This window comes from Tinamus guttatus, unplaced genomic scaffold (genome assembly GCF_059628265.1).
Source record: "Tinamus guttatus ecotype Peru unplaced genomic scaffold, ASM5962826v1 Tinamus_guttatus_pri_ptg000710l, whole genome shotgun sequence".
NCBI classification, from domain to species: domain Eukaryota; kingdom Metazoa; phylum Chordata; class Aves; order Tinamiformes; family Tinamidae; genus Tinamus; species Tinamus guttatus.
In genome coordinates this window covers 6,929,747-6,950,010 of record NW_028289244.1, presented here as the reverse complement: position 1 = coordinate 6,950,010, position 20,264 = coordinate 6,929,747, and the positions used below count along the sequence as shown (strand labels likewise).

General features: G+C 43.6%; 1 protein-coding gene and 1 long non-coding RNA gene across 2 annotated transcripts; both read left to right on the top strand.

Annotated features, from left to right (window-relative positions):
- The first annotated feature begins 2,916 nt into the window (after positions 1-2,916).
- Positions 2,917-6,907, top strand: LOC148591783 (hepatitis A virus cellular receptor 1 homolog). Its single transcript, XM_088536965.1, has 4 exons — positions 2,917-2,986; positions 5,545-5,889; positions 6,417-6,476; positions 6,638-6,907. The coding sequence occupies exons 1-4, from the start codon at positions 2,938-2,940 to the stop codon at positions 6,670-6,672; spliced, it is 489 nt and encodes a 162-aa protein (XP_088393091.1). The 5' UTR covers positions 2,917-2,937; the 3' UTR covers positions 6,673-6,907.
- Positions 6,908-12,383: 5,476 nt separating this feature from the next.
- LOC148591782 (uncharacterized) lies at positions 12,384-14,196 on the top strand. The gene is made up of 3 exons (XR_015914033.1): positions 12,384-12,441; positions 13,246-13,276; positions 14,001-14,196. It is a non-coding gene; the product is annotated as an uncharacterized LOC148591782 (long non-coding RNA).
- The last annotated feature ends 6,068 nt before the right edge of the window (positions 14,197-20,264 follow it).

Below are 20,264 nucleotides of genomic sequence, written 5' to 3'. Positions count from 1 at the left end.
CCCTGACTCCCCAATGGTCCATTCCAGTCTCCCTCGCTCCCCATTGGATCATCCGGGAACCCCTCCCTCTCCATTGGTCCATTCCCGTCCCCCTCGCTCCCCATTGGTCCGTCCCGGCCCCTCTATGTGCTCGACTATGTGCGAGCACGCATGCGCAAAGCGCTCGAGAGCGCTCGCTGCTGCCATCGCGTGTCCGAAAATCGGTACTGTAATGGCTATGAGCCACCACGCATGCGTAGAGCGCTCGGGAGCGCTCGCTGCTGCCATCGCATGTCCGATAATAGGTACTGCAAAGCCTGGGGGGGGGGGGGGGTCGCGCTTGCGCAGAGCGCTCGGGAGCGCTCGCTGCTGCCATCGCGTGTCCGAAAATCGGTACTGCAACGGCTATGAGCCACCACGCATGCGTAGAGCGCTCCGGAGCGCTCGCTGCTGCCATCGCATGTCCGATAATCGGTACTGCAAAGCCTGGGGGGGTCGCGCTTGCGCAGAGCGCTCGAGAGCGCTCGCTGCTGCCATCGCGTGTCGGAAAGTCGGTACTGCAACGCTTGCGAGGGGGCGCGCATGCGGAGAGCGCTCGGGAGCGCTCGCTCCTGCGATCGCGTGTCCCAAAATCGGTACTGCAACGGCTATGAGCCACCACGCATGCGCAGAGTGCTCGAGAGCGCTCGCTGCTGCCATTGCGTGTCCGAAATTCGGTACTGCAACGGTCAGAGGAGGGGCGCATGCGCAGAGCGCTCGAGCGCGCTCGCTGCTGGCATCGCGTGTCCGAAAATCGGTACTGCAAAGCCTTGGGGGGGCGCGCATGCATAGAGCGCTCGGGAGGGCTCACTGCTGCCATCGCGTGTCCGAAAATCGGTACTGCAACGGCTATGAACCACCACGCATGCGCAGAGCGCTCGGGAGCGCTCGCTGCTGCCATCGCGTGTCCGAAAATTGGTACTGCAACGGTCAGAGGAGGGGCGCATGCGCAGAGCGCTCGGGATCGCTCTCTGCTGCCATCGTTTGTCCGAAAATCGGTACTGCAACGCCTGGGGGCGACGCGCATGCGTAGAGCGCTCGAGAGCGCTCGCTGCTGCCATCGCGTGTCGGAAAGTCGGTACTGCAACGCCTGGGGGGGGCGCGCATGCGCAGAGAGCTCGGGAGCGCTCGCTGCTGCTATCGCGTGTCCGAAATCCGGTACTGCAACAGCTATGAGCCACCAGGCATGCGCAGAGCGCTCGGGAGCGTTCATAACCGTTGCAGTACCGATTATCGGACACGGGATGGCAGCAGCGAGCGGTCCCGAGCGCTCTGAGCATGCGCGCCCCCCCCAAGCTTTGCAGTACCGATTTTCGGACACGCGATGGCAGCAGCGAGCGCTCCGGAGCGCTAACCTAACCCTAAACCCTAACCCTACACGTGTCTTCCCCCCCCCCCCCAACATGGGGACACCTGAAGATCTGTGGGGAAGTGTGGGGACACGTGGCATTGCGTGGGGATACGTAGGGACGCTTGAAGATGTGTCGGGATGCATGGGGACACGTAAAGATGCATGGGGACATGTGGGGTCACGTTGGGATGCGTGGGGACATGTGAGGACGTGTTGGGATGTGTGAGGATATTTGGGGGCATCTAGGGACATGTGGGGATGCAGAGGGACATGTGGGGACGTGTGGGGATGTGTGGGGATGTTTTGGGAATACGTGGGGGTGTGTGGGGATGTATGGGGATCCGTGAGGATGTGTGGGGACAGGTGGGGATGTGTCGGGACGCGTGGAGACACGTAGTAATGCGTGGGGACACGTAGGGAAGTGTGGGGATGCGTGGGGACTTGTGGGGACATATGGGGACTTGTGGGGATGTGTGGGACTCGTGGGGATATGTGGATTCATGTGGGGACACGTGGGGACACACGGGCATGCGTCGGGACATGTGGGCATGCGTGGGGACCTGGGGGGAGGTGTGGGGACACCTGAGTATGTGTGAGGATGTGTGGGGACATGTGGGGATGTTTCGGCACATGTGGGGATGTTTTGGAACATGTGGGGATATGTAGGGATGCATGGGGATGTGTGGGGATGTGTGAAGACATGTGGGGGTGTGTGGGGACAGGGGATGCTGAATACATCAGGTTTAATTTGTTCTACCTTCATAGAGCAGCTGGTGCTTGTTCTACCTGGCACCTTGAGACCTCTACCTTGTAGAATACGGTAAATCACTTATTTTACTGATTGCTAGTTAATTTGTCTTATAACATTGACAATAGGACACAGCTTATTGCAGCCTCTGGCCCTAGTGGTTATTGTTTGTGCTGTGCAAAACCATGTGAAAGTACAGTGCAGCATGGCAGAATCACCTTGAGAACAAACTTGGAAAGGCCTCTGAGTTTCATGCTGCTGGTAGCTGCACTTCAGAACTGGCAACAGCAGCATCAGCTTGGCTATGTTCTTGTGAAAGAAAGCAGGTTCTCTGGCTGAGCTGGAGTCCAGGCTGTTGGGATCTGGTCCTTGCCACCGTCCTGTAGTAGAAGTGTGATGGATGAGGATGTTGATGAGAGATGCCCTCTTCTCCAGTGGGCTAATGAGTCCTGCAGGTCTGCAAGCACTGGCGTCTCTCTCTGATGCTATGCTGGGCAGCACTGAACAGTTAATCTCTCTTCAAACTAAGACCTCAGAGCTTGTTCTTGCTACTCAGTGCAACGGGAAGGTAGTGGACCTTAAGAGACAGATGGGAAGGCAGAACATAGTATACTGAAATCTCTGGTGTTAGTACCGTGCAAAGTATCTCGGAAGGGGAAGAAGAGAGGGCACATATTCCTAAGAGGAAGATGTAGCTGCAATACATATAAAGAGGAAATGGAGAAATGGTCCTTCACGGGGCCTCAGTCAGCATTTCTGAAATTATAAGATCCAGTTCTTGGTTCTTCTGATCATTGCACTGAAGTCTCCATTGGCTAAAATGTCCTGTTTTGGGTGGTTTTGCTGGATTCTGATACAGACCTTTATAGGTGAGTCTTTAGCTGCTTTTCTGTGTGCTTGTTCAGAAAACAAAAATTTTGTAGCATACTAAGAACAGTGGTGCTTGAGTTGTCTGCATTGCTCAGTGAAAAAGGCTGTAGTTGTATACTGAACTTCAGAAGTTTTAAACTTAATACTGTTTGATTTCTTTTTTAGTTATTAAAAACATTCCTCTGTGTATAGGTTTGATTGGTTCCCCTAGTTTCCCCAAATTATCTAATTTACCATTGTTAAATGCGTACTACTGCCTTTACTGCTTATTCTGTCTCTCCACAATAATACAGCGCTGACACAGCCCAAATCAGGGAACTGAAAGATTGAAAATGTAATGAATATGTGTTCAAAATGTGCTTCAAAATTCCCTTCTTTTTACTCTGCCAGTGTTTACTCTTTGCCCTTTTAAAACGTGTTTCCTAAAAGAGATACAAATCAAAGAAGAGGAGTTTGGTAGATTAGGACCTGGTCACCACTCACAAGCCTGTTGACATCAGCTATATTTCTGTGTTTGCATTTAGGCATCAGTAGTGGATTTTCAAAATTGCACATGCAGCTCAAGAAGACAATTTCACTCACTTTCAGTGGGGCCTGATGAACTCCTGATGGGAACTGTGCTCTTAAATTAGGCATTTCAAGAAATTTCATCTTAGGTGACTAGTTATTACATTTAATCAGGCAACCTCTAACACAATGAAATATCAGGTGTAATATTTATAGCAACTGCAGTGTTCTTAAACCAGTCTGAAAAGCAATGGAAAGGTTTGATTACTTACATAAAAAGTGTCCCACAGATCTGAGAGGCAATTTCATGCAACCCCAACCTATGCAGTGTCTGCTGCATAAGCAGAGCTTCACGGACACTTAGCTGTGGGCCAGGAAATTCTATGATATTTTTGGTCCGTTGTTGGACTCAGTGGAGAGGGCAGGAGGTCTCTTTCCTCGCTGTATTTTCATCCTCAAATAAATCATAGGTAACTGTCTTTAATCTTATTTCAAAAACATGATTACATGTGGGGCTCCTGGAGAGTGAGACCAACTTTTTATTACCTTCCTCTTTTTAATCCAGCTCGGTGCTGGATCACAGCACTTAGTCACAACCAAAGACTACACGTGAAAATATAAAGGTCCCAGGAATCTCTTTCTTAATTTCAAAGCCATTTGAATTCAATCTTACTTAATATGTCTTTTGGAAAATGCCTCTGTAGGTGAGGGTGCAGCTGAGAAGGAAGTTATTTAGACCTTGTAGAGATTCGTACTGTTGAAGCAAGGCTGTCGTAGTATCTAAGCCTTTGCTAGTAACCTGCAGTGAAGGCAGATGTCAGGAACATTAGATCTGCATAAATTAAGAGGAAATGAAATTGCAAAAACTATAATTTCCTCCTCGATACTGCTAGGAAACTACATTGGAGACACTGGTTCCTTCTTTCTTCTTATTTTTATTATTCTTTGCAAAACAGGCAGCGATCATTTAAAGCCTTAATGCTTCATTTTTTGGCATGTTCTAACTTCCACACTTTTAGCCTTTATGGAACACTTTAGATTTATGCAAACCCGAACTAGTTGGCTTATCTAGTCAACCGGCTAAGCAATAACGAAGCTAAAATGTCATCTCAATAACAAGTCATGAGGCAGAATGCCCCAGAAAAAAATCTCATCTGGGGAATAGTCTACTAAGGACAAAACAAAATAGGCATAGACAATATTGAAATCATCTCCGTTTGCTGTCGGAGAATCATGTCAAAAAGAAGAGGAATTCAAACTGCTGGCAAAATAGACCTGTAGAGCAAACCAAGACTAATGCTGGTGATAATAGCAGGAGCTTTGGTAACTCCTTTTTGGGGTAAACAAACGAACTATGAGACATCAGAGTGGTGGGATTATTTTCTTACTACAATAGGGACCAGATCTGGGCGTCCCTCAGTTCCTGCTTTGCCATATACTAATGGGAAGAAGGAGGGCATAGACACAGATGAGTGAAGGCCGGAAGAGATTTGTCTCTGTATTTGCATGTTTCTTTATAGAACAGTGCCATTCAGGAGGAAGAAATCCCTTTTAGGCCTAATCTGGGAATTGCATGGACAGTTAAAAGGGAATGACAGGTAGCAAAGATTCAAACCAGATGCTGAGATTGGTACTGCCTGTAACTACAAAGTAAAGATGACCATGAAGAGTAAGAGCACGAAGATAATCTGTATCTGCTCTTTTTTTTTACATTAGTATAACACTAGTTACTAAAGCTTATGTGGATTCTATGCTCTGCAAGGGATGGTCCAACCTGTAACTTAGACAATTGGCCAGGCTTGCTCAGGAATATAAGGAGCAGCACACTTTCCCAGCACAGGTTCACATAGATGGATCATATAAGCTGGCACTTATCTAGAGATCTTTTAATGGGGGATTTTAATGGGTTTTTGGTTACACATGCCTCCTACAAGACAAGCAGATGTGATCTAAGGTCAGTCCTTTTTCCCTCATGTTATGTTGTATAAGTGTACCACACATCTGCTAGCTGCCAAAATTCCTCTTTTCATTCTTTGTTCTTCCCTGACAGTGCACACCGTATCCAACACTGTTATTACAGGAGAAGTAGGGCAATCTGTTACATTACCTTGCTCCTACCGGATAGCAAGATGGAGAGACATCTCAGATATGTGCTGGGGCAAAGGCATGTGCCCAAATTCAAAATGTAGAAACAAGATTTTGCACACCACTGGAAATAGAGTGACATACCGAATATCTCAGAGATACAATCTTCATGGCTATATTTCCTACGGAGACGTGTCTCTCACAATAAAGGAAGTGAAGGAAGAAGATGCAGGTGTATACTGCTGCCGCATAGAAATCCCTGGCTGGTTCAATGACATCAAAATGAACATAAACCTGAAGGTGGTTCGAGGTGAGATTTTCAGCTTTTCTGTACAGTCAATGCTTAGAAACCATGCTTAAAAACTTATGTCATTGGACATAAGTTTAAAATCTGGACATAGCTTTTGCCATAATACCTTTTTTATTGAAAAATATAGATTTAAGGGAAGGTCAAAACTAGTTGCAAACTTGAGTCAAATTCAATCTTGATGAGAAAATAATAACTTTCATTTTTTTTTCTCTTTTCCAAAGAAAGACTTAATTGCTTATTTTGAGCATGAAAGTATGTTGGAGATTTTTAAAAAGTGGAAATGGAAAAAATGAAATGGAAAAAATGGATTTTGCCTTAAAAAAGCCTTTGGAATAAAACTCAATATTTTGTTTCTGATTCAGTCCAGCAGGTTTTGCTGGAATAAAATTATTCGAATTACTTGAATAAAAATGGCCTTAAAAATCCCTGATGCCTGATAGGTTTGGCTAGCTGAAGTCCGGGGGGGCTGTTACTTGCTGACTGTGCTGTGATTTACTGTCTCTTCTTCCTTTGGTTGCTTTCCTCAGGAACAACTCCGCCAGCAACAACCAGGTTTGAGACCACAAAGCTGACCATAACTCCTTCAGGTATGAAAAGCAACCAGGAATAGTTGCTCCCATCATCTAGGATACAGCATGCTCCCACAAAATTTAATTTTGACTTGTGGAAAGTGTGCATCAGACCAAGATGGACACTTGCGTATTTAGACCTATTTCTGCTAAACTGCCATTCCTTTTGTTTTTATCAGATGTGGAGAAAACGGAGGAAAGAAGAATGTCATAAAACTTAGGGCAAAGTGTAATTTTCACATCTTCCCTGTGGATTTCAAAATCTACATTTTTTTGTTTATCTAGATTTTCTTAGTTGCAGTGCTAAAGAGTCCAAATCTCTTTCCTACTCCAGTATAAATTTACACTGGTACAGTTGTGTGCGTACAAGCTACCTGTGCCCTACCTTTGACTTTAATAAAATTCAAACTTCTGAAGTTAAATGGCTGTTGGAAAATGAGGTCTTCATTTTCTCTTCTTAATTTTCAGATCAGTCTTTGGCAAGCAATGGCTGGCAGTCAGGGATGTTATCATGACACTATCTTGTTTGAAAAAAAATAGAGAGATTGACTGATTACTCTTCTACTGGGACTTGGGACAGTGGACAGCAGGCCAATATGAAAATGAAACTGTCCTAATCAGCAGGAAAATGTGATGCATAAAATATTCTACATCTACCAAATGCAAGATTATAGTCCCTGTGAAGAATAGCTCTATTTTCATTCATTTATCATCTGTTTTTCCTCAAGTTTAGTTGTGAATGTTCTGACCTAGCTGATTCCTCGGTTATTACTTTTCATGCCACAGATAAAACCATGGCAAAGCCTCCCACTTCTCCCCAGAATTTTAGAAATTTTAGAAAATTTCTAAAATTTTAGAAAAACAATTTCTGTTCCCCAAGCAGCCTCTGATCTTCAAGCAACAGCTACGGCAGAGACTGATGTCCTCCTGACAACTGTCAGTCCCTCAGCAACAACTATCATGGAAGTTACTGTCACTCCGATAATTGACCCACCAGCAACCACCGAGTCTCCAGTAGTAATTATGTTGGAGACCTTTGCTCCTCCAACATTAACTATGACAGAAAATGACATTTTTTCTGAAAATGTGGTGACAACTAGTGCTCCCATAGATTGTTCAAATGATTTTCAAGCAGCTGACATGATGACTGAAGGCGATTATGTGCTCAGCTCAACAGGATTTGTCAATGTTCCTGAAGGTATAAAAAGTTGCCTCAACCAAGCCTTTCTTCATGTAGCATAGATGATCTGTGTTAGTCATGCCAAACCTATGCACTACAGAGGTTTTCCATATAGATATTATTGTAACTGAGACGGTTTCTTCTGTATAACTATATTTTTTTCTCAGTGAATTTAAGGAAATATAGATCAAATGTTGCATATCATGTCAAAATGGGGGAAATGGCCAAGATGCTGGTGGGTAGGGCTTCCATTCAGAGGGGTTTCTGCAGGATGGAGAAAGGGGCTGACAGAAAACTCATGAAATACAACAGAAATACATGTCAAGGTCTGCACCTGGGATAGATGTTCCAGAACAGGTCAAGGTGACCTGATAGAAAGCAACTTTGCAGAAAGGGATCTGGGAATTTTGGTGGAGAATTTGAGTATGGAAATTAAGGTCAGCTGCATTCTGAGCCACACTAGCAAGACTGTAAAGAGAGGGTTAAGGGAAAATATCATCTCCCTCTATTCAAACTCATGGGGGCCACATCTGGACTCACATCTATAGTAGCATGTTGTATTGGACCCTTCATACAAGAAAAACAGTGACAAATTGGAGAGTGTCCAGAGGGCTGCTAAGATGATCACGTGGGTAGATGCGTCATCTTGGAGAAGAGGATGCAAAGCAGGGTTTTAGTTTAATTGCTGTCCTCAACTTCCTGATGAGGGTTATAAAGACATAGACATAGTCTTCCTGTAGTACAGTAAAAGGATGAGAGGCAACACTCCAAGCTGCAGCAAGGGAAATTCTGACTAGATATAAGGAAAAAAGCTTCACAGTGAGTATGGCTAAGAATTGAGACAGGAGCCAAGAGCTGTTGTGAAATATCTATTCTTGGAGATACTCAAATGAACAAGACTGTGAGCAACCTGATTTAACTTCAAAGTTGTTGCTTTATCTACATTAGTGACTTTTCTACAGATTGATGTTAGTACACACAGCTGGATTTTGTACCTTTTGAGGATCTTATATCATTGAAGCTCTTTCTGACCTGAATGTTTCAGGATAACTTTTCAATGACATTTCTGTTCTTCCAGCCATAGCCATGTGCCACAATCAAATGAGGCAACAATAAATTGCTTTTAACAGCTAAACTGTTTGAATGTTTAAGTGCTGAACATGCTAATAAAGTGCATCAGATAAGTGAGTAGGATGACCTGCAAACATTCCCCCTTAGATGCAAATTTTCCTCTCCTGCTTAGCTGATAATGTAAAATTGTGCTAGCTTTTTTGAACACTGTATGAAGACCCCCCTAAGCAGTGATCTTTATGAGCATTGTTTTTTACTTCATTTCAGTAACTACTGAATTCCTGGGTAAACTTCCAAGTTCAGAGGGAACTGAAAATGCAGACACTTCTTTCATTACAGAAGAGGAGCTAACTGCATTCTCAACTGCAGGTGAGTATGATGCCACAAACTCAGAACTTTCAAAAAGTTGTGTGAAATCAAGATGAAGCAATAGATGAGCTACACCTATTTTCAAGTACCCCAAAGGAAGTAGGTTTTCAGTTACTCAGTACTGTCAGGTATTTCAGTATGAGTGACATTAAGACTTCTTTGCCTCAGTCTAAATGTCAATTCTCAGATATGTGATTTGTTATCACTGTGAATTTATCATGATTTCCAGTTAATACTCTGCCTGACTGCAGTGGGCTTTGAATCTTGCTCAGCATATTCAGCTAGGTGGTCTGCAGGCTTAACTGTTCGGTGTCGAATAGGTCTCCTTGGTCATGACAGAAAGCAGAAGGCAATTACCACAACTATCAGTCATTCCTTCAAGATAAAAGCAATTGGGGTGCAAAATATTACCATACTTGATAAATAAACTTAATGTAAGTTTGCCTGCTCTATATGTCTCTTTCAATCCTGCTGAGTTTCCATAGGAACTTATGATGCAATATTAGCTTGAATATGGGTTCTTAGTCAAATCAAATACCACTAAATCCTTCGCCTCCAGCACATGATGGTACATGGGAGGTGGTCTCAGGGATCCTCACCTGTGTTTTAAGAAACTTTATACACGTAATGAAAGAAACTGCCAGAAATGTTGTTCTGCTTTCACTGAAGAGATGAAGACAGGTGCTCAGAAGGTGTTTTCTCTTAGTGAAGTGTAAATGACAAATGGCCTGTGTTATTTAGGTCTGATAGGTGACCTACCAGATGCCTGCAAATTAGGATTTAAAGAAAGGAAAGCTAAAATTCAAGGATGACACATCAGTATTTGGCTGCTTTCAGTTTCAGCTAGTGCCAGTCTCCTGTTCTCCTAAGACAAAATGTTAAAGCATTCTGTATGAGATTTTGCAGAGCTTTGATAGCTCTGGAGACTTGCAGGAGAAACAAGGTTTATGAAACTTTTGTTTAATGTCCCTGGGCAGGGTTCATGAAAGAGACTTTCGTAAATTATCTTGTGAGCATTTCTCTCTGCTCAGTCTCATTTCTCTTTTTTTCCTGAGCTGTGAACGTCAGTTTACACATTAGTGTAGTTGTCCCCCATTTCATACCACAAGGTGATTCTTTGCACAGGCAACAAACAGACTCCTCTCCTGTTTGCACGTGAAGCCCTGTCTGGCACCTCATGCTCACTCAAGATTTGCTCTGAGCTGCTTTGGTGGTCTGTTCCCCTTCCCTCATGCCTAGTTTTTGAAATGTCTCACTTGTGGAATGAGAAAGGGGCATTTGTTCCTTTTTAAAGTCTTTGAACACATCCCAATTTATCATTTTGGAAAATTTTGCATTTCAGTGACTGCCCCCCCTCCGCTTACCAGCCCACGTTACAGGAATCTGAATGGACTTGACCCTGCGTACAACCCCCTGGCAGAAGACTCTGTGACAGGTAAGGAGAGCACAGCACTGAGGCTAGGGCTAGCCATGCCAGTTGCGATTAGGGGCTCTTGACTATTGGAGAAGCACAGAAACCATCCAGCCAAGACAGAGAATGACTCTATTCAGTCATTGCCAAAAAGGGAGTTTGAGAAAGGGTCTTAGTACTAGAATTCTTGGGGCAACTTAAATTGTCACTAGGGCTAAAAAGAGTAACCCCAGACCGAATAGCAGCAAAAAACATACCATGCTTATATGAGTCATTGCTTGCTCCTACCCATGCAAAAACTTGTGATGTGTTATTTCCAAGGGCAAACTCCCATAATATGAGAAAACGCTGCAGAGCAATCTGAACACTAAATGCTATCTTGATCACTGGATTTTTTTGGAATGGACAGTTACTTGTGAGCAGTTCCTGAGAGGACAGCAATTTCTTCAACACTTCTAACAGGATTACTAGTGAGCATCTGATCATACCATCACTGTGCAACACTTTTGGGGGAGTCTCATGCATTTAACATTTCCTTTAGCTGTGGTCTCTGGCACATTACGCCTATTACACCTGCCCAGGCGAATATGACTCATCTAGTCCTCGAGTAAACGTTGCTAGCATGGGGGCTCTACAGTTGTTCTCTTATTGAACCTGTGAAACCACTATTCCTCAGAATCTTTCTACATATTACAGCATGCACAGTGCAGACCTAAAACAAGATATAAGCTGAAGTTTCAATTTGAATGAGGTTTCAATTCAAGATGATTGACTCCTGAGTTTTTAAGATGCTGCAAAGCACTGGGCATTCCTTGTGATGGTCTATGTTCCAAATGCTTCAGTATTTCATCACCTTCTAGTACAAGGTCACAATGAACCAAGGGCAAGACAGTATCATCCTGTTGTGACTTTAATTTCACTAGCAAAAGTAAGATAGGAGGATCGTAGGATAATAATAGATAAGTTAGCTGCAGGAGTTCTTGAGCATTTATTTAATTCATCCCCATATTCCAAGTTTGTTAAACTAGAATATCTTAAAACAGACATGAATCATTTTCATAGAGCTATCTTAGATCTGTAAAAAAAATTATCTGAACCTGTAAATATATCCTGAGATTCTTGGTAGTAATGTGTTATCACACATAACTCTGACCACAGTTAAAGTGAGGAGGTTCCTTCACTAATCCTTGCATCTCTTTTGCTATGTTCTCTACCACATCTTTTTGCTTACAGAAATGAAAACTCTCACAGGAGACAAATTTATTCTGTCATTCTTCATGGGCTGTCACTGGGAAGCTTCCTCTTTACTCAATTAATTCAGCTGACAGTAATAGTAATAATTATTTTTGTTTCTTTTGTTTTCAGATATTTCAGGACCTTCAAAGAAGGCTATGAAAAATGACAATTATCGGGTAAAACTTCCTCTAAGTTTGAGAGATGTTCGGTTAACTAGACGTCAGGAGGGCAGCAGAATTTGGTAGTAATTTTTAATTCATTCAAGCTAGACAGATGGTGTTTGCAAAGTAGTAGCTTGAATTTCTATTTTATAACACTGGAAGAGTTTCTTTCAGAATGGTTTATTTATTTTTATTTAAAAACTCCTTAAGAATCTCATTTTAGATTGGACAAATGCAAGTTCAAATGATTTGGAGCAAGAAGTACTAAATATTTAACCTATAATTCATTTTGCTTATCTTCTTCTGATATGTCTTCTCCATAGTTTCTACACACAAGCTCTGTAAAGTGTTGGAAATGCCGGCTGAAAACAGATATTTCAGAGCTCTTAACTGCTGGGACAACACAGGCCTGCATGAGTAGCTCTGAAGTAAAGCATGTTTTTAAAGTGTTTTCCATTTTTTCTTCTCCTTTGCAGTTTCCAACCCATGTCGTTCTCATCACCTGTTCTGCAGTGGCTTTCATTCTTCTCATACTGATGCTCTCAGTACTGCTATGTAAGTATCCCTGAGCACATAATTTTTTAATGCTTCTAACGCAAACTTAATACAGATGTCCTTCTGTATCCCTGGTTAATCTTCTCTGTCTGCCTGGTTAATCTCGGTCTTCAGGAATTCAGGAGAGAGAACACACTAAAGAGCAGTGCACTTCTTGACTCAGTTCTATGTATCACGCCATCCTAAAAGCTCACCTGTCCTTGCTGTCGGTGATATCATGGTCTGCCCAGGGACCAATCCTGTCATACGATGGCACTTTTATATAGCTGGGCTCGAGTATGCAGGCTCTGCCTCTCCCCATCCTGATGCTTCAGTGATGACATAAGGCAGAAGCAAACTCCTTGCTATGTGGTGCTGCTTGCCAGGCCAGCACCGTGGTGTGGAGAAATGCCAGGCTGCCCTGTGCTACAGGCCCTGCGATAACGTTCTACTCATTTTGTGGGGCACTGTCCTTCCTCCAGGACTGTGTTACCATGGGAGGACCAGGGAGCCCTCATAGCTGGTGGCAATACAGCTTGTGTGCTCCACTTGTCACAAGTTGGACCCATTTTTTTGGCATATGCTTTATGGTTACATAGCTTCCTGGAATTGCTCCTTATGGTCATCAGTGTAACTTAAGACAGAATGAGATCCTTTGCTTCCTGCTTAGCCTGTAGAAATTTTGCAATTCACTATGGCACTGCCAGGAGAGATGGACCCTGCTTCTCCTCATTCTGAACTATGTTGTTTTCTGAATCCATTTGACCGATCCATTATGATTTTTTTTTTTTTGCCATTGTGAAATTAACTTTATTTTGCTTCTAGGTAAATACTCAAAGAGGTGTATAACAAAAAGGTAACACATTTTGTTATATTCTACTAACCATTCCAATTATTTCCAGCTAATTTATCTTAGAGCCAAGAAGGCATTTGCCACTGATCACAGTAGATGTAGATTTCGTTTCTACATTTGGGCTCTGATTACCCAAGTTGAGAGTTTTAGAAAATTAAACAGTGGTTCCTGTGAAATGCTCACACAGAGTGACAAATAGATACCCTAAGCACTGGAGAGCTTGACCTGGTGCTTACTGTAATGTAGTGACCCCAGTTTAGGGGAATATTTGATCTATTTTATGCTTCGATCAAATACCAGGGCATGACTCTTCTGTCATCTGCAATGACATGGTATAAACCAAGATGATCAATGATTATCATGATCAAATGTTTCCTTTCTTCTCATGATTGCTTAGGGTGGCATTGCTTAGGGATTCCACTGGGAAAAGGCAATTCATGCAGGCAAAGAGAATTGGCTCCATGAAAGTCTCACTGCAGCAGTGCAGCAAACCAAACCCTTCCACCACAAATTTTACAGCCTTTTCATATGCTTTAGAATAATGTAAACAAGATAAATATTTTGCTGGTGTAAATAAGCGGGTATTGCACCATGGAAGTCACGAAGTCAGTAGTTTCTGGTCTTGGTTTTCATGGGGATTTGCAAATATTACAATTAAGAAAGGAAGCTCTGCAGCAGCAATACTCTTGTTTGCCCCATACATAGTGATCTGTGTTTCTTACTACAGCCCTGGACGAACAGAAGAGCTTGAAAAAGTTTTTAGTGGTGCTGAAGGAGAAAATGACATCCTTGCCCTGTGAACAGCCCCCATCTGTAGATGCCATCTGAAGAAAGTACAGCTACATTGCAAATAAAAAGGGGCTGCTTCATGCTACATTGAGAAAGAAGGTTCATTTGTTATGTGCTTCCAAAATATCAGTGGGTATAAACCAAAGCCAAAGCTTGAACTGTGAAAATTTGAAATCCTGATGTGAAATTTGCCACACGTGCTGTATTCATTATTCACAGCTGCTTTTGGAATCTGTTTTCTTACTAATGCTGTGTTACAGAATTAAATTTGCTTTTCCTCATTTTTTACTAATGTGATTGACTGACTACAGCCTATGCTGTGAGGAACCAAAGGCAGGAGATATAACAAGGAATGCTGCCCAATTTTGAAGTGGAAAAGAAAAGAAAAAGAAAAGTCAGCAAATGCAAAGTTTCTTATTTATTTTTATTTTTGCTTCCTCTAGTGAGGCAGAAGGGCTGGGGGGATGACACTACTGCTATAGAGGGTAGAGTTTATCCCTAGTCTACCCTGCCAAAACAAGATGCCTGCCTGCACCTACCCCATCCCAGGGGCAGCAGGAGGACCCGCCGTCCTTTTTCCCAAGACTTTGGCACTGCAGAGCTGGCAAGCAGACTGGGGCTGTGTTCATCCTCAGTCCTGCATTTGTGTTTAGGGCTCATGCTGAGGATAGAGATTGGGCAGTCTGGACCACATGGGCAAGCATGTGCTTAGCACACATGCAGAGGGACCAGCCTGGTTTGGACCACAAGGCTCAACTTGACTCAGGTTGCTTGAGCAGGAGCTGGGGCTGTGGGCATCACAGCACTGTCATCCTCAAGAGAGAGGTTATGAAATCTTCCCTGTCCTTCCTGAGCCCTGTAAGTGCTGCCTGTAGTGATAACAGCATGCATAGCTCATGAGCTTTCTTCTCAGCTCAGAAATTGGAGCCTTTGGGTGGCTGAAAGGCAGCTGGACAGGCAGCATTTAATTACACCAATCATACCCTTCTTGAGGGCGCTTTTGCCAATGCTTCAGCTGGATCAAGGTTTAAGTTTTGAGAATCAGACTGTGTGGGTAAACAGCCTATGGGGAGCCACCCCATCAGGACTGACCATGGAGGCTCAGGGAGGAAGGAATAGCTATGGGATACATTGCAGAGCTCTAACACCTGCAGTTGCCGCTCTGCTGCAGCGATGAGGTAAAGGCTTGTATGGGAGAAGGTTCTTGTGGAAAATCCTGGTACGTTGACTGCAGGCAGTGAGCTCTGGGAGCAAAAGCGTATTGTGCACACAGCATGTGAGCAGAAGAAAGCATGGTATGGAAGACCTGGACTTCCCCTCAGTCACACTCTGGGCTGTGGCAAGACATTTTGGCGCCGCGGTGTCTTCCCCTGGTCCATGCTGTGGTTTGCCCAGGGGGAGGCTGGAGAAGTTCCTCCTTGGGATCCCTCTGACCCTCACTTGGCTCCCAGGGTCTTGCTGCTCGTCTGGTGCCGTGGCGCCAGCGTGGAGCAGAGCCACAGGGAGGATGTGGCCTGCAGGCATGTGAGCTGGGGACATTTGCAGAGACAGGCCCTGACCTGGCTCCCAGTGCTGCTTTCAGGAACAAATCCCACACAGATCTGCAAGGAATAACAGGGAGAAAAACAAATTAGACAGGTACTTCCCTCAAAAACATAAAGAAAAAGCTGTTTTGTTTTGTTAAGGGGAAGGAGAAAGAAAAAAACAAACAACTGCTAATTAATCCAACCAGATCTTCATTACAGCTTCCAATTAGCAGGGCTGGGCCAATTATTTTGCTGGTATTAATTAGCTCTGCACGAATGAGCTACTCAGAGCAGAGCTGCCCATCACTGGGGCAAGTTTCAGTACTTTCCCTGTGGTCCTGGCTGGATTTGCAGGCCTTGCTTGGGGAGCTACAGGAGAGCAGGAGCAGCAGAGTGAGTTTAATCTGATCAGCCACGTGGAACAACAACCCAGAAATGCTGTAGGGAAGCTGTAAGTAGAACTTATGTTGCTGAATGCTTTTATTTATTTCTTTATCCATCCCCATTACTGAGAATGAGATTTGTGTTTAGAGTGGCAATTGCAAACAAGGGAGGGATATCTTTAAATGAAAATATGTTGAAGTAACTCCTGAGGAACTGACCTTGGCTGTTAGAATGGCCAGTGGAAGGTTAAAGTAAACCTTTTAAAATGTAGCTGCAGGGAAAAGTGCTATTTTCTAGAAGCAGCAGAGGTCCTGAAATGTAGTTTCTGGATGTAGAAAGGAAAAATTGAATTAAAGAAGCCTTCTTTTAGAAAGGGTTGGAGGGGAAGGAAAGACTGAAAGAGAATACATTACAGGCACCTGGAAATCTTAGTCTGTGTTTAAAAGATCTTGGAAGGCAAAGAAGTGTGTTCTAGTAAACAAAGTATTGCAGCCACTTCTAGCAAGTAGAGCAGCATGTAGAGCATGAACTGCAAAGTCCTCCCCCAACCAGGGTGTCAGACTGAAGGTCTCCTCTGCAAAATGGACCTGTACCTGCCAGCTGTGCTCAGGTGGGTGTGGTGGTACTGGTTGGTCCATGTTTCCAGCTGGGCAATGGGAACTGCAGTCTTCACTCTTGGTGAGCACTTGTGGATATGGCTGTCACAGCAGCTCCGTGTCCCTGCCAGGGGCTTTCCAGCTCTGCTTTATCCCAGGCTCTGCTTGTTCACCCCCTCTGCATTTGCATAATTCTCCTCAGGCTCTGATTTTACCGTGAGCTGCTTGGAAAAATGCCTTGCTGCTGTGGAGCAGATTGCTCAGGATGGGGTTTGGCTGGGGGCTTTCTAAAGCCAGGTCCCCATAAAGCAATGCCCCTGTGATAGCAGAGCTGCCAAGGCTCCTGATGGAGATCTCCCATGCCAAGTGCTGGACTTGGCTGGGAGCCCCCAGCGAAAGCATCTGGCCTCCTGCATGTTTGGGGTTGTTCCTGTTTGTGCCTCCTGGCTTCCCCTTTTGCTCCTGCTGTTCCTGCTTGCATATAGGGCCTTCCTTTGAGCCTGTGGCTAGAGCTGTAGAGAGCAATTCTCTGTTTTCCTGTCCTTGCTGCTGCTGCCTGCTGAACTTGGGACAGTGGATGTCCCTTCTCATGTCTCCCCTTGTGCACATACCTTCGTCCTGGGCTTGGCAGCTTCCAGAGACCTGCCAACAAGGAAAGCCATTTGCTTTGAAATTTCCATGCATTTCCCCCAATTCAAATCCACCAAGATCACAGCTCTTGCCACCTCTCCTGCTGCAAAACATGAAGACCTGAAATCATCAGAGTTTAACTCTCCCCAATACTCCAAGCTTCTAAAGCTATTGGAGTGTTTATTGGTTGGTACCTGTAAGTATTGGTTTGCACTTATAGCTAAATGTAAGTGGCTTTTAATTTATTCAAAATATGCATTAGGCCTAAATAGTGTTACGTCTGGGGAGTCTGACTCCATGGAAGAAAGTGATTAATTAATGAAGGACTTAGCTTTTCATCACAGCAATAGTTTCTGGTAGAACCTAGCCCTTTGTGGATTGACAACTGTCTGTATCAGAATGACAGATTAAACTGATTGAAGGAGGTCTGATGTGAAGAGATAATAATCAAACACCTGATTAGTGTGGAGATGTTAGAGAAAAGTAATTAAAAATGGGGGTCTGAGCATTTTGGGACATAGGATTGCCAATGAGAAAACAGGGGAATGATACTGGGAAAAGAAATAGGCAGAGGCTGAGATAGGGATATAAATCCTTTAAAGAGAAACAAGAGGAATGAATTAAAACACTATTTTGAGATCAATGAGACCTCTCAATAGATGTTATTGGAGCCAACTGCTTTGATGGTCCCTTTTGCTCTCAGCAGCACATTTCATTGCTTCTCTGGATTTGTTTCTTAGCCTTAATGTGCTTTTCTAGGCATTTTTTAAGGTTAATATAAATAAATGGCTGAGTTTCATAGGTGAAATCTAATCGGAGTTTAAGAAATAGCAAGCTGAAGAGAAGAATGTTGCTGAGTACATAGGAAATTAGAAATAAGAATAAATAGCATCATAGGACTTGGGGAAGGAACACAGATAATCACACAGTGTGAGATGAATGCATGAAAAAGTAGAAAAAAAAATCCCAGTAGAAAGGAAATGGGAAGTATTGCCACAGATAGGACAGCAGGTGGCAAAATTGAGCTGCAGAGATGAAGCAGAGAAACCGCTGGAGTTAGAAGAGACTCTAAAATATAAAACAGATTCACTGCTACCGAGTACAATAGATGCAGAAAGTTTCCCATGCAGGCAGAGATCCTGGGCTGAGAACTGGAAGCATGTCCCGGGGCATTTTTGACAGGCTTGGCCTGGTGTTTGGCTGAGGCATCCTGCTTCTCTTTGCTTCTCTTTTGTTGCACTTGTGGTTAAATAACTTCCTGCAGGTCTCAGTAACACTTGCTCCTCTGTGCTCCAGAGGACATTGTGCCCATGAACTCTGTGGCTTGCTCTTCCTTCCTGTTTCTAATCCCAGCCAGGAGTAGTGTGGCTTTGGGTGCCCTTGCTAATGTAAGTGCATGGGCCAGCACTGTAACCTAGCAAAGGAAATGTAACCACTAACCAACCCATCTCTTGTCCCCACACCCACTTCCACCTGCTCTCTCTCTCTCTTGACCTAGAGTGTGTGTGTGTGTGTGTGTGTGTGTGTGTGTGTGTATATATATATATATATATATATAAAAGGGGGGGTGGTGACTCTTGCAAGAGACCCTCAAAATGATCAGTTTAGGGAGTGCTCAGACCTAAGGTACTGAATTTAGAGTGGATTCTTCCTGCAGAGAATCCTTTGTTTTCTTACCCTGTGACCTACCTCAGTGTAAGAGCTCCCACTGATTTGAAGTTGAGGGAAGAGGCCACAGGATACTGGAGAGATGGCTGCAATCTTTTCAGAAAAAGGCACTGAGAGGATTGGCGAGGGGGGCATTGGGAAATATTATCTGATACAAGCTCATTGACTTTCTTTAATCTTAGAAATGCTGGCCCTTCTTCAAGGGGAATCAACCACTTCCAAATGTGAGATTTTTTTTTTTTTTTTCCCCAGCTAATGAAGAAACAAGTGGTGTGTTCTACAGATTTGTCAAAAATCCCCAAAAGAAGTTTTTTATATCTAGGAAAAGAGGAAGTATGGGTTTTGAAGAGGTGATTAGAAAAATGCATGTTTTCTTTAAAAGGAAAAGAGATTTCACTGAATTTCTTTTTCTTCTCTCCCCTCTCCTTCTTGAGACGTGGCGGAGGAGAACTAAAACTCATCCTCTAGTGACATTAGTGAACCTATGTTAGTACAGATGTAGCTGGAAGGCAATGCTCTCTCTCCCTTTTCTAGGGCATAAATCTGCTCAGCCAAATCTGAATGATGTATATGATGTTTACCTTCTTTTTTACTACTAATGCTATACACAACTGCTTGAAGCTAGCCTCTTTTCATGCTTAGATATACATCTAATGAAGATTGTAGCTTCAGAGTTACTATCAAATACCAGAGCTGGAGTCATTCTTAACTAAGCCATTAGGTAGTTAACACACCACACAATCATATGCATATTTTATGTCACACAGAGAATTTCTATGGAGAAATCCATAGCTTTTAATCCAGTGATGAATCATTTATGTCATTTTGGGTTATTTACTTCATACTGAATTAAGTTGTCTCTTTTACACTAAACAAGACCCTCTGATATGGTCTGCATCATAGGCCTAGCAACACAGTTGCTGGTATGATTTATTTATATAGCATTTTAGATCACTTGCCCAGCAGTAAACTAAGCTGGTTAATTTTAAATCTGTTCGTATTCATTTCTAAATACACAAAAAAGATTTTTATGTACATGCAATTCATCTCTGCCTCTTCTTCCCTCTCTTTTCAATGCATGAGTGCAGCATACACGAAGTACGGGCTGAGTTAATCTCGATCAGGTCAAACCGTTCTTTAGAGAAGGCAGTGGCAGTGACCTAAAATGAGGCCTTTTTGTCCAAGCAATTATGGGCCCAACTGCCTAAGCAGTGAAGTAGATTGAAAACTGACTGAACTGCTGGTCCCAGAGGATTGTGAGCAGTCCTCAGGATCTTCCAGCTGAACATAATGACATAACACTTCTTGACTGTGAGCTTGAATGAGAGCTGAAACATGTTGCCCAAAGAGGTTGTATAGTCTCCATCCTTGGAGATATTCAAAACCTGATGATGTGGG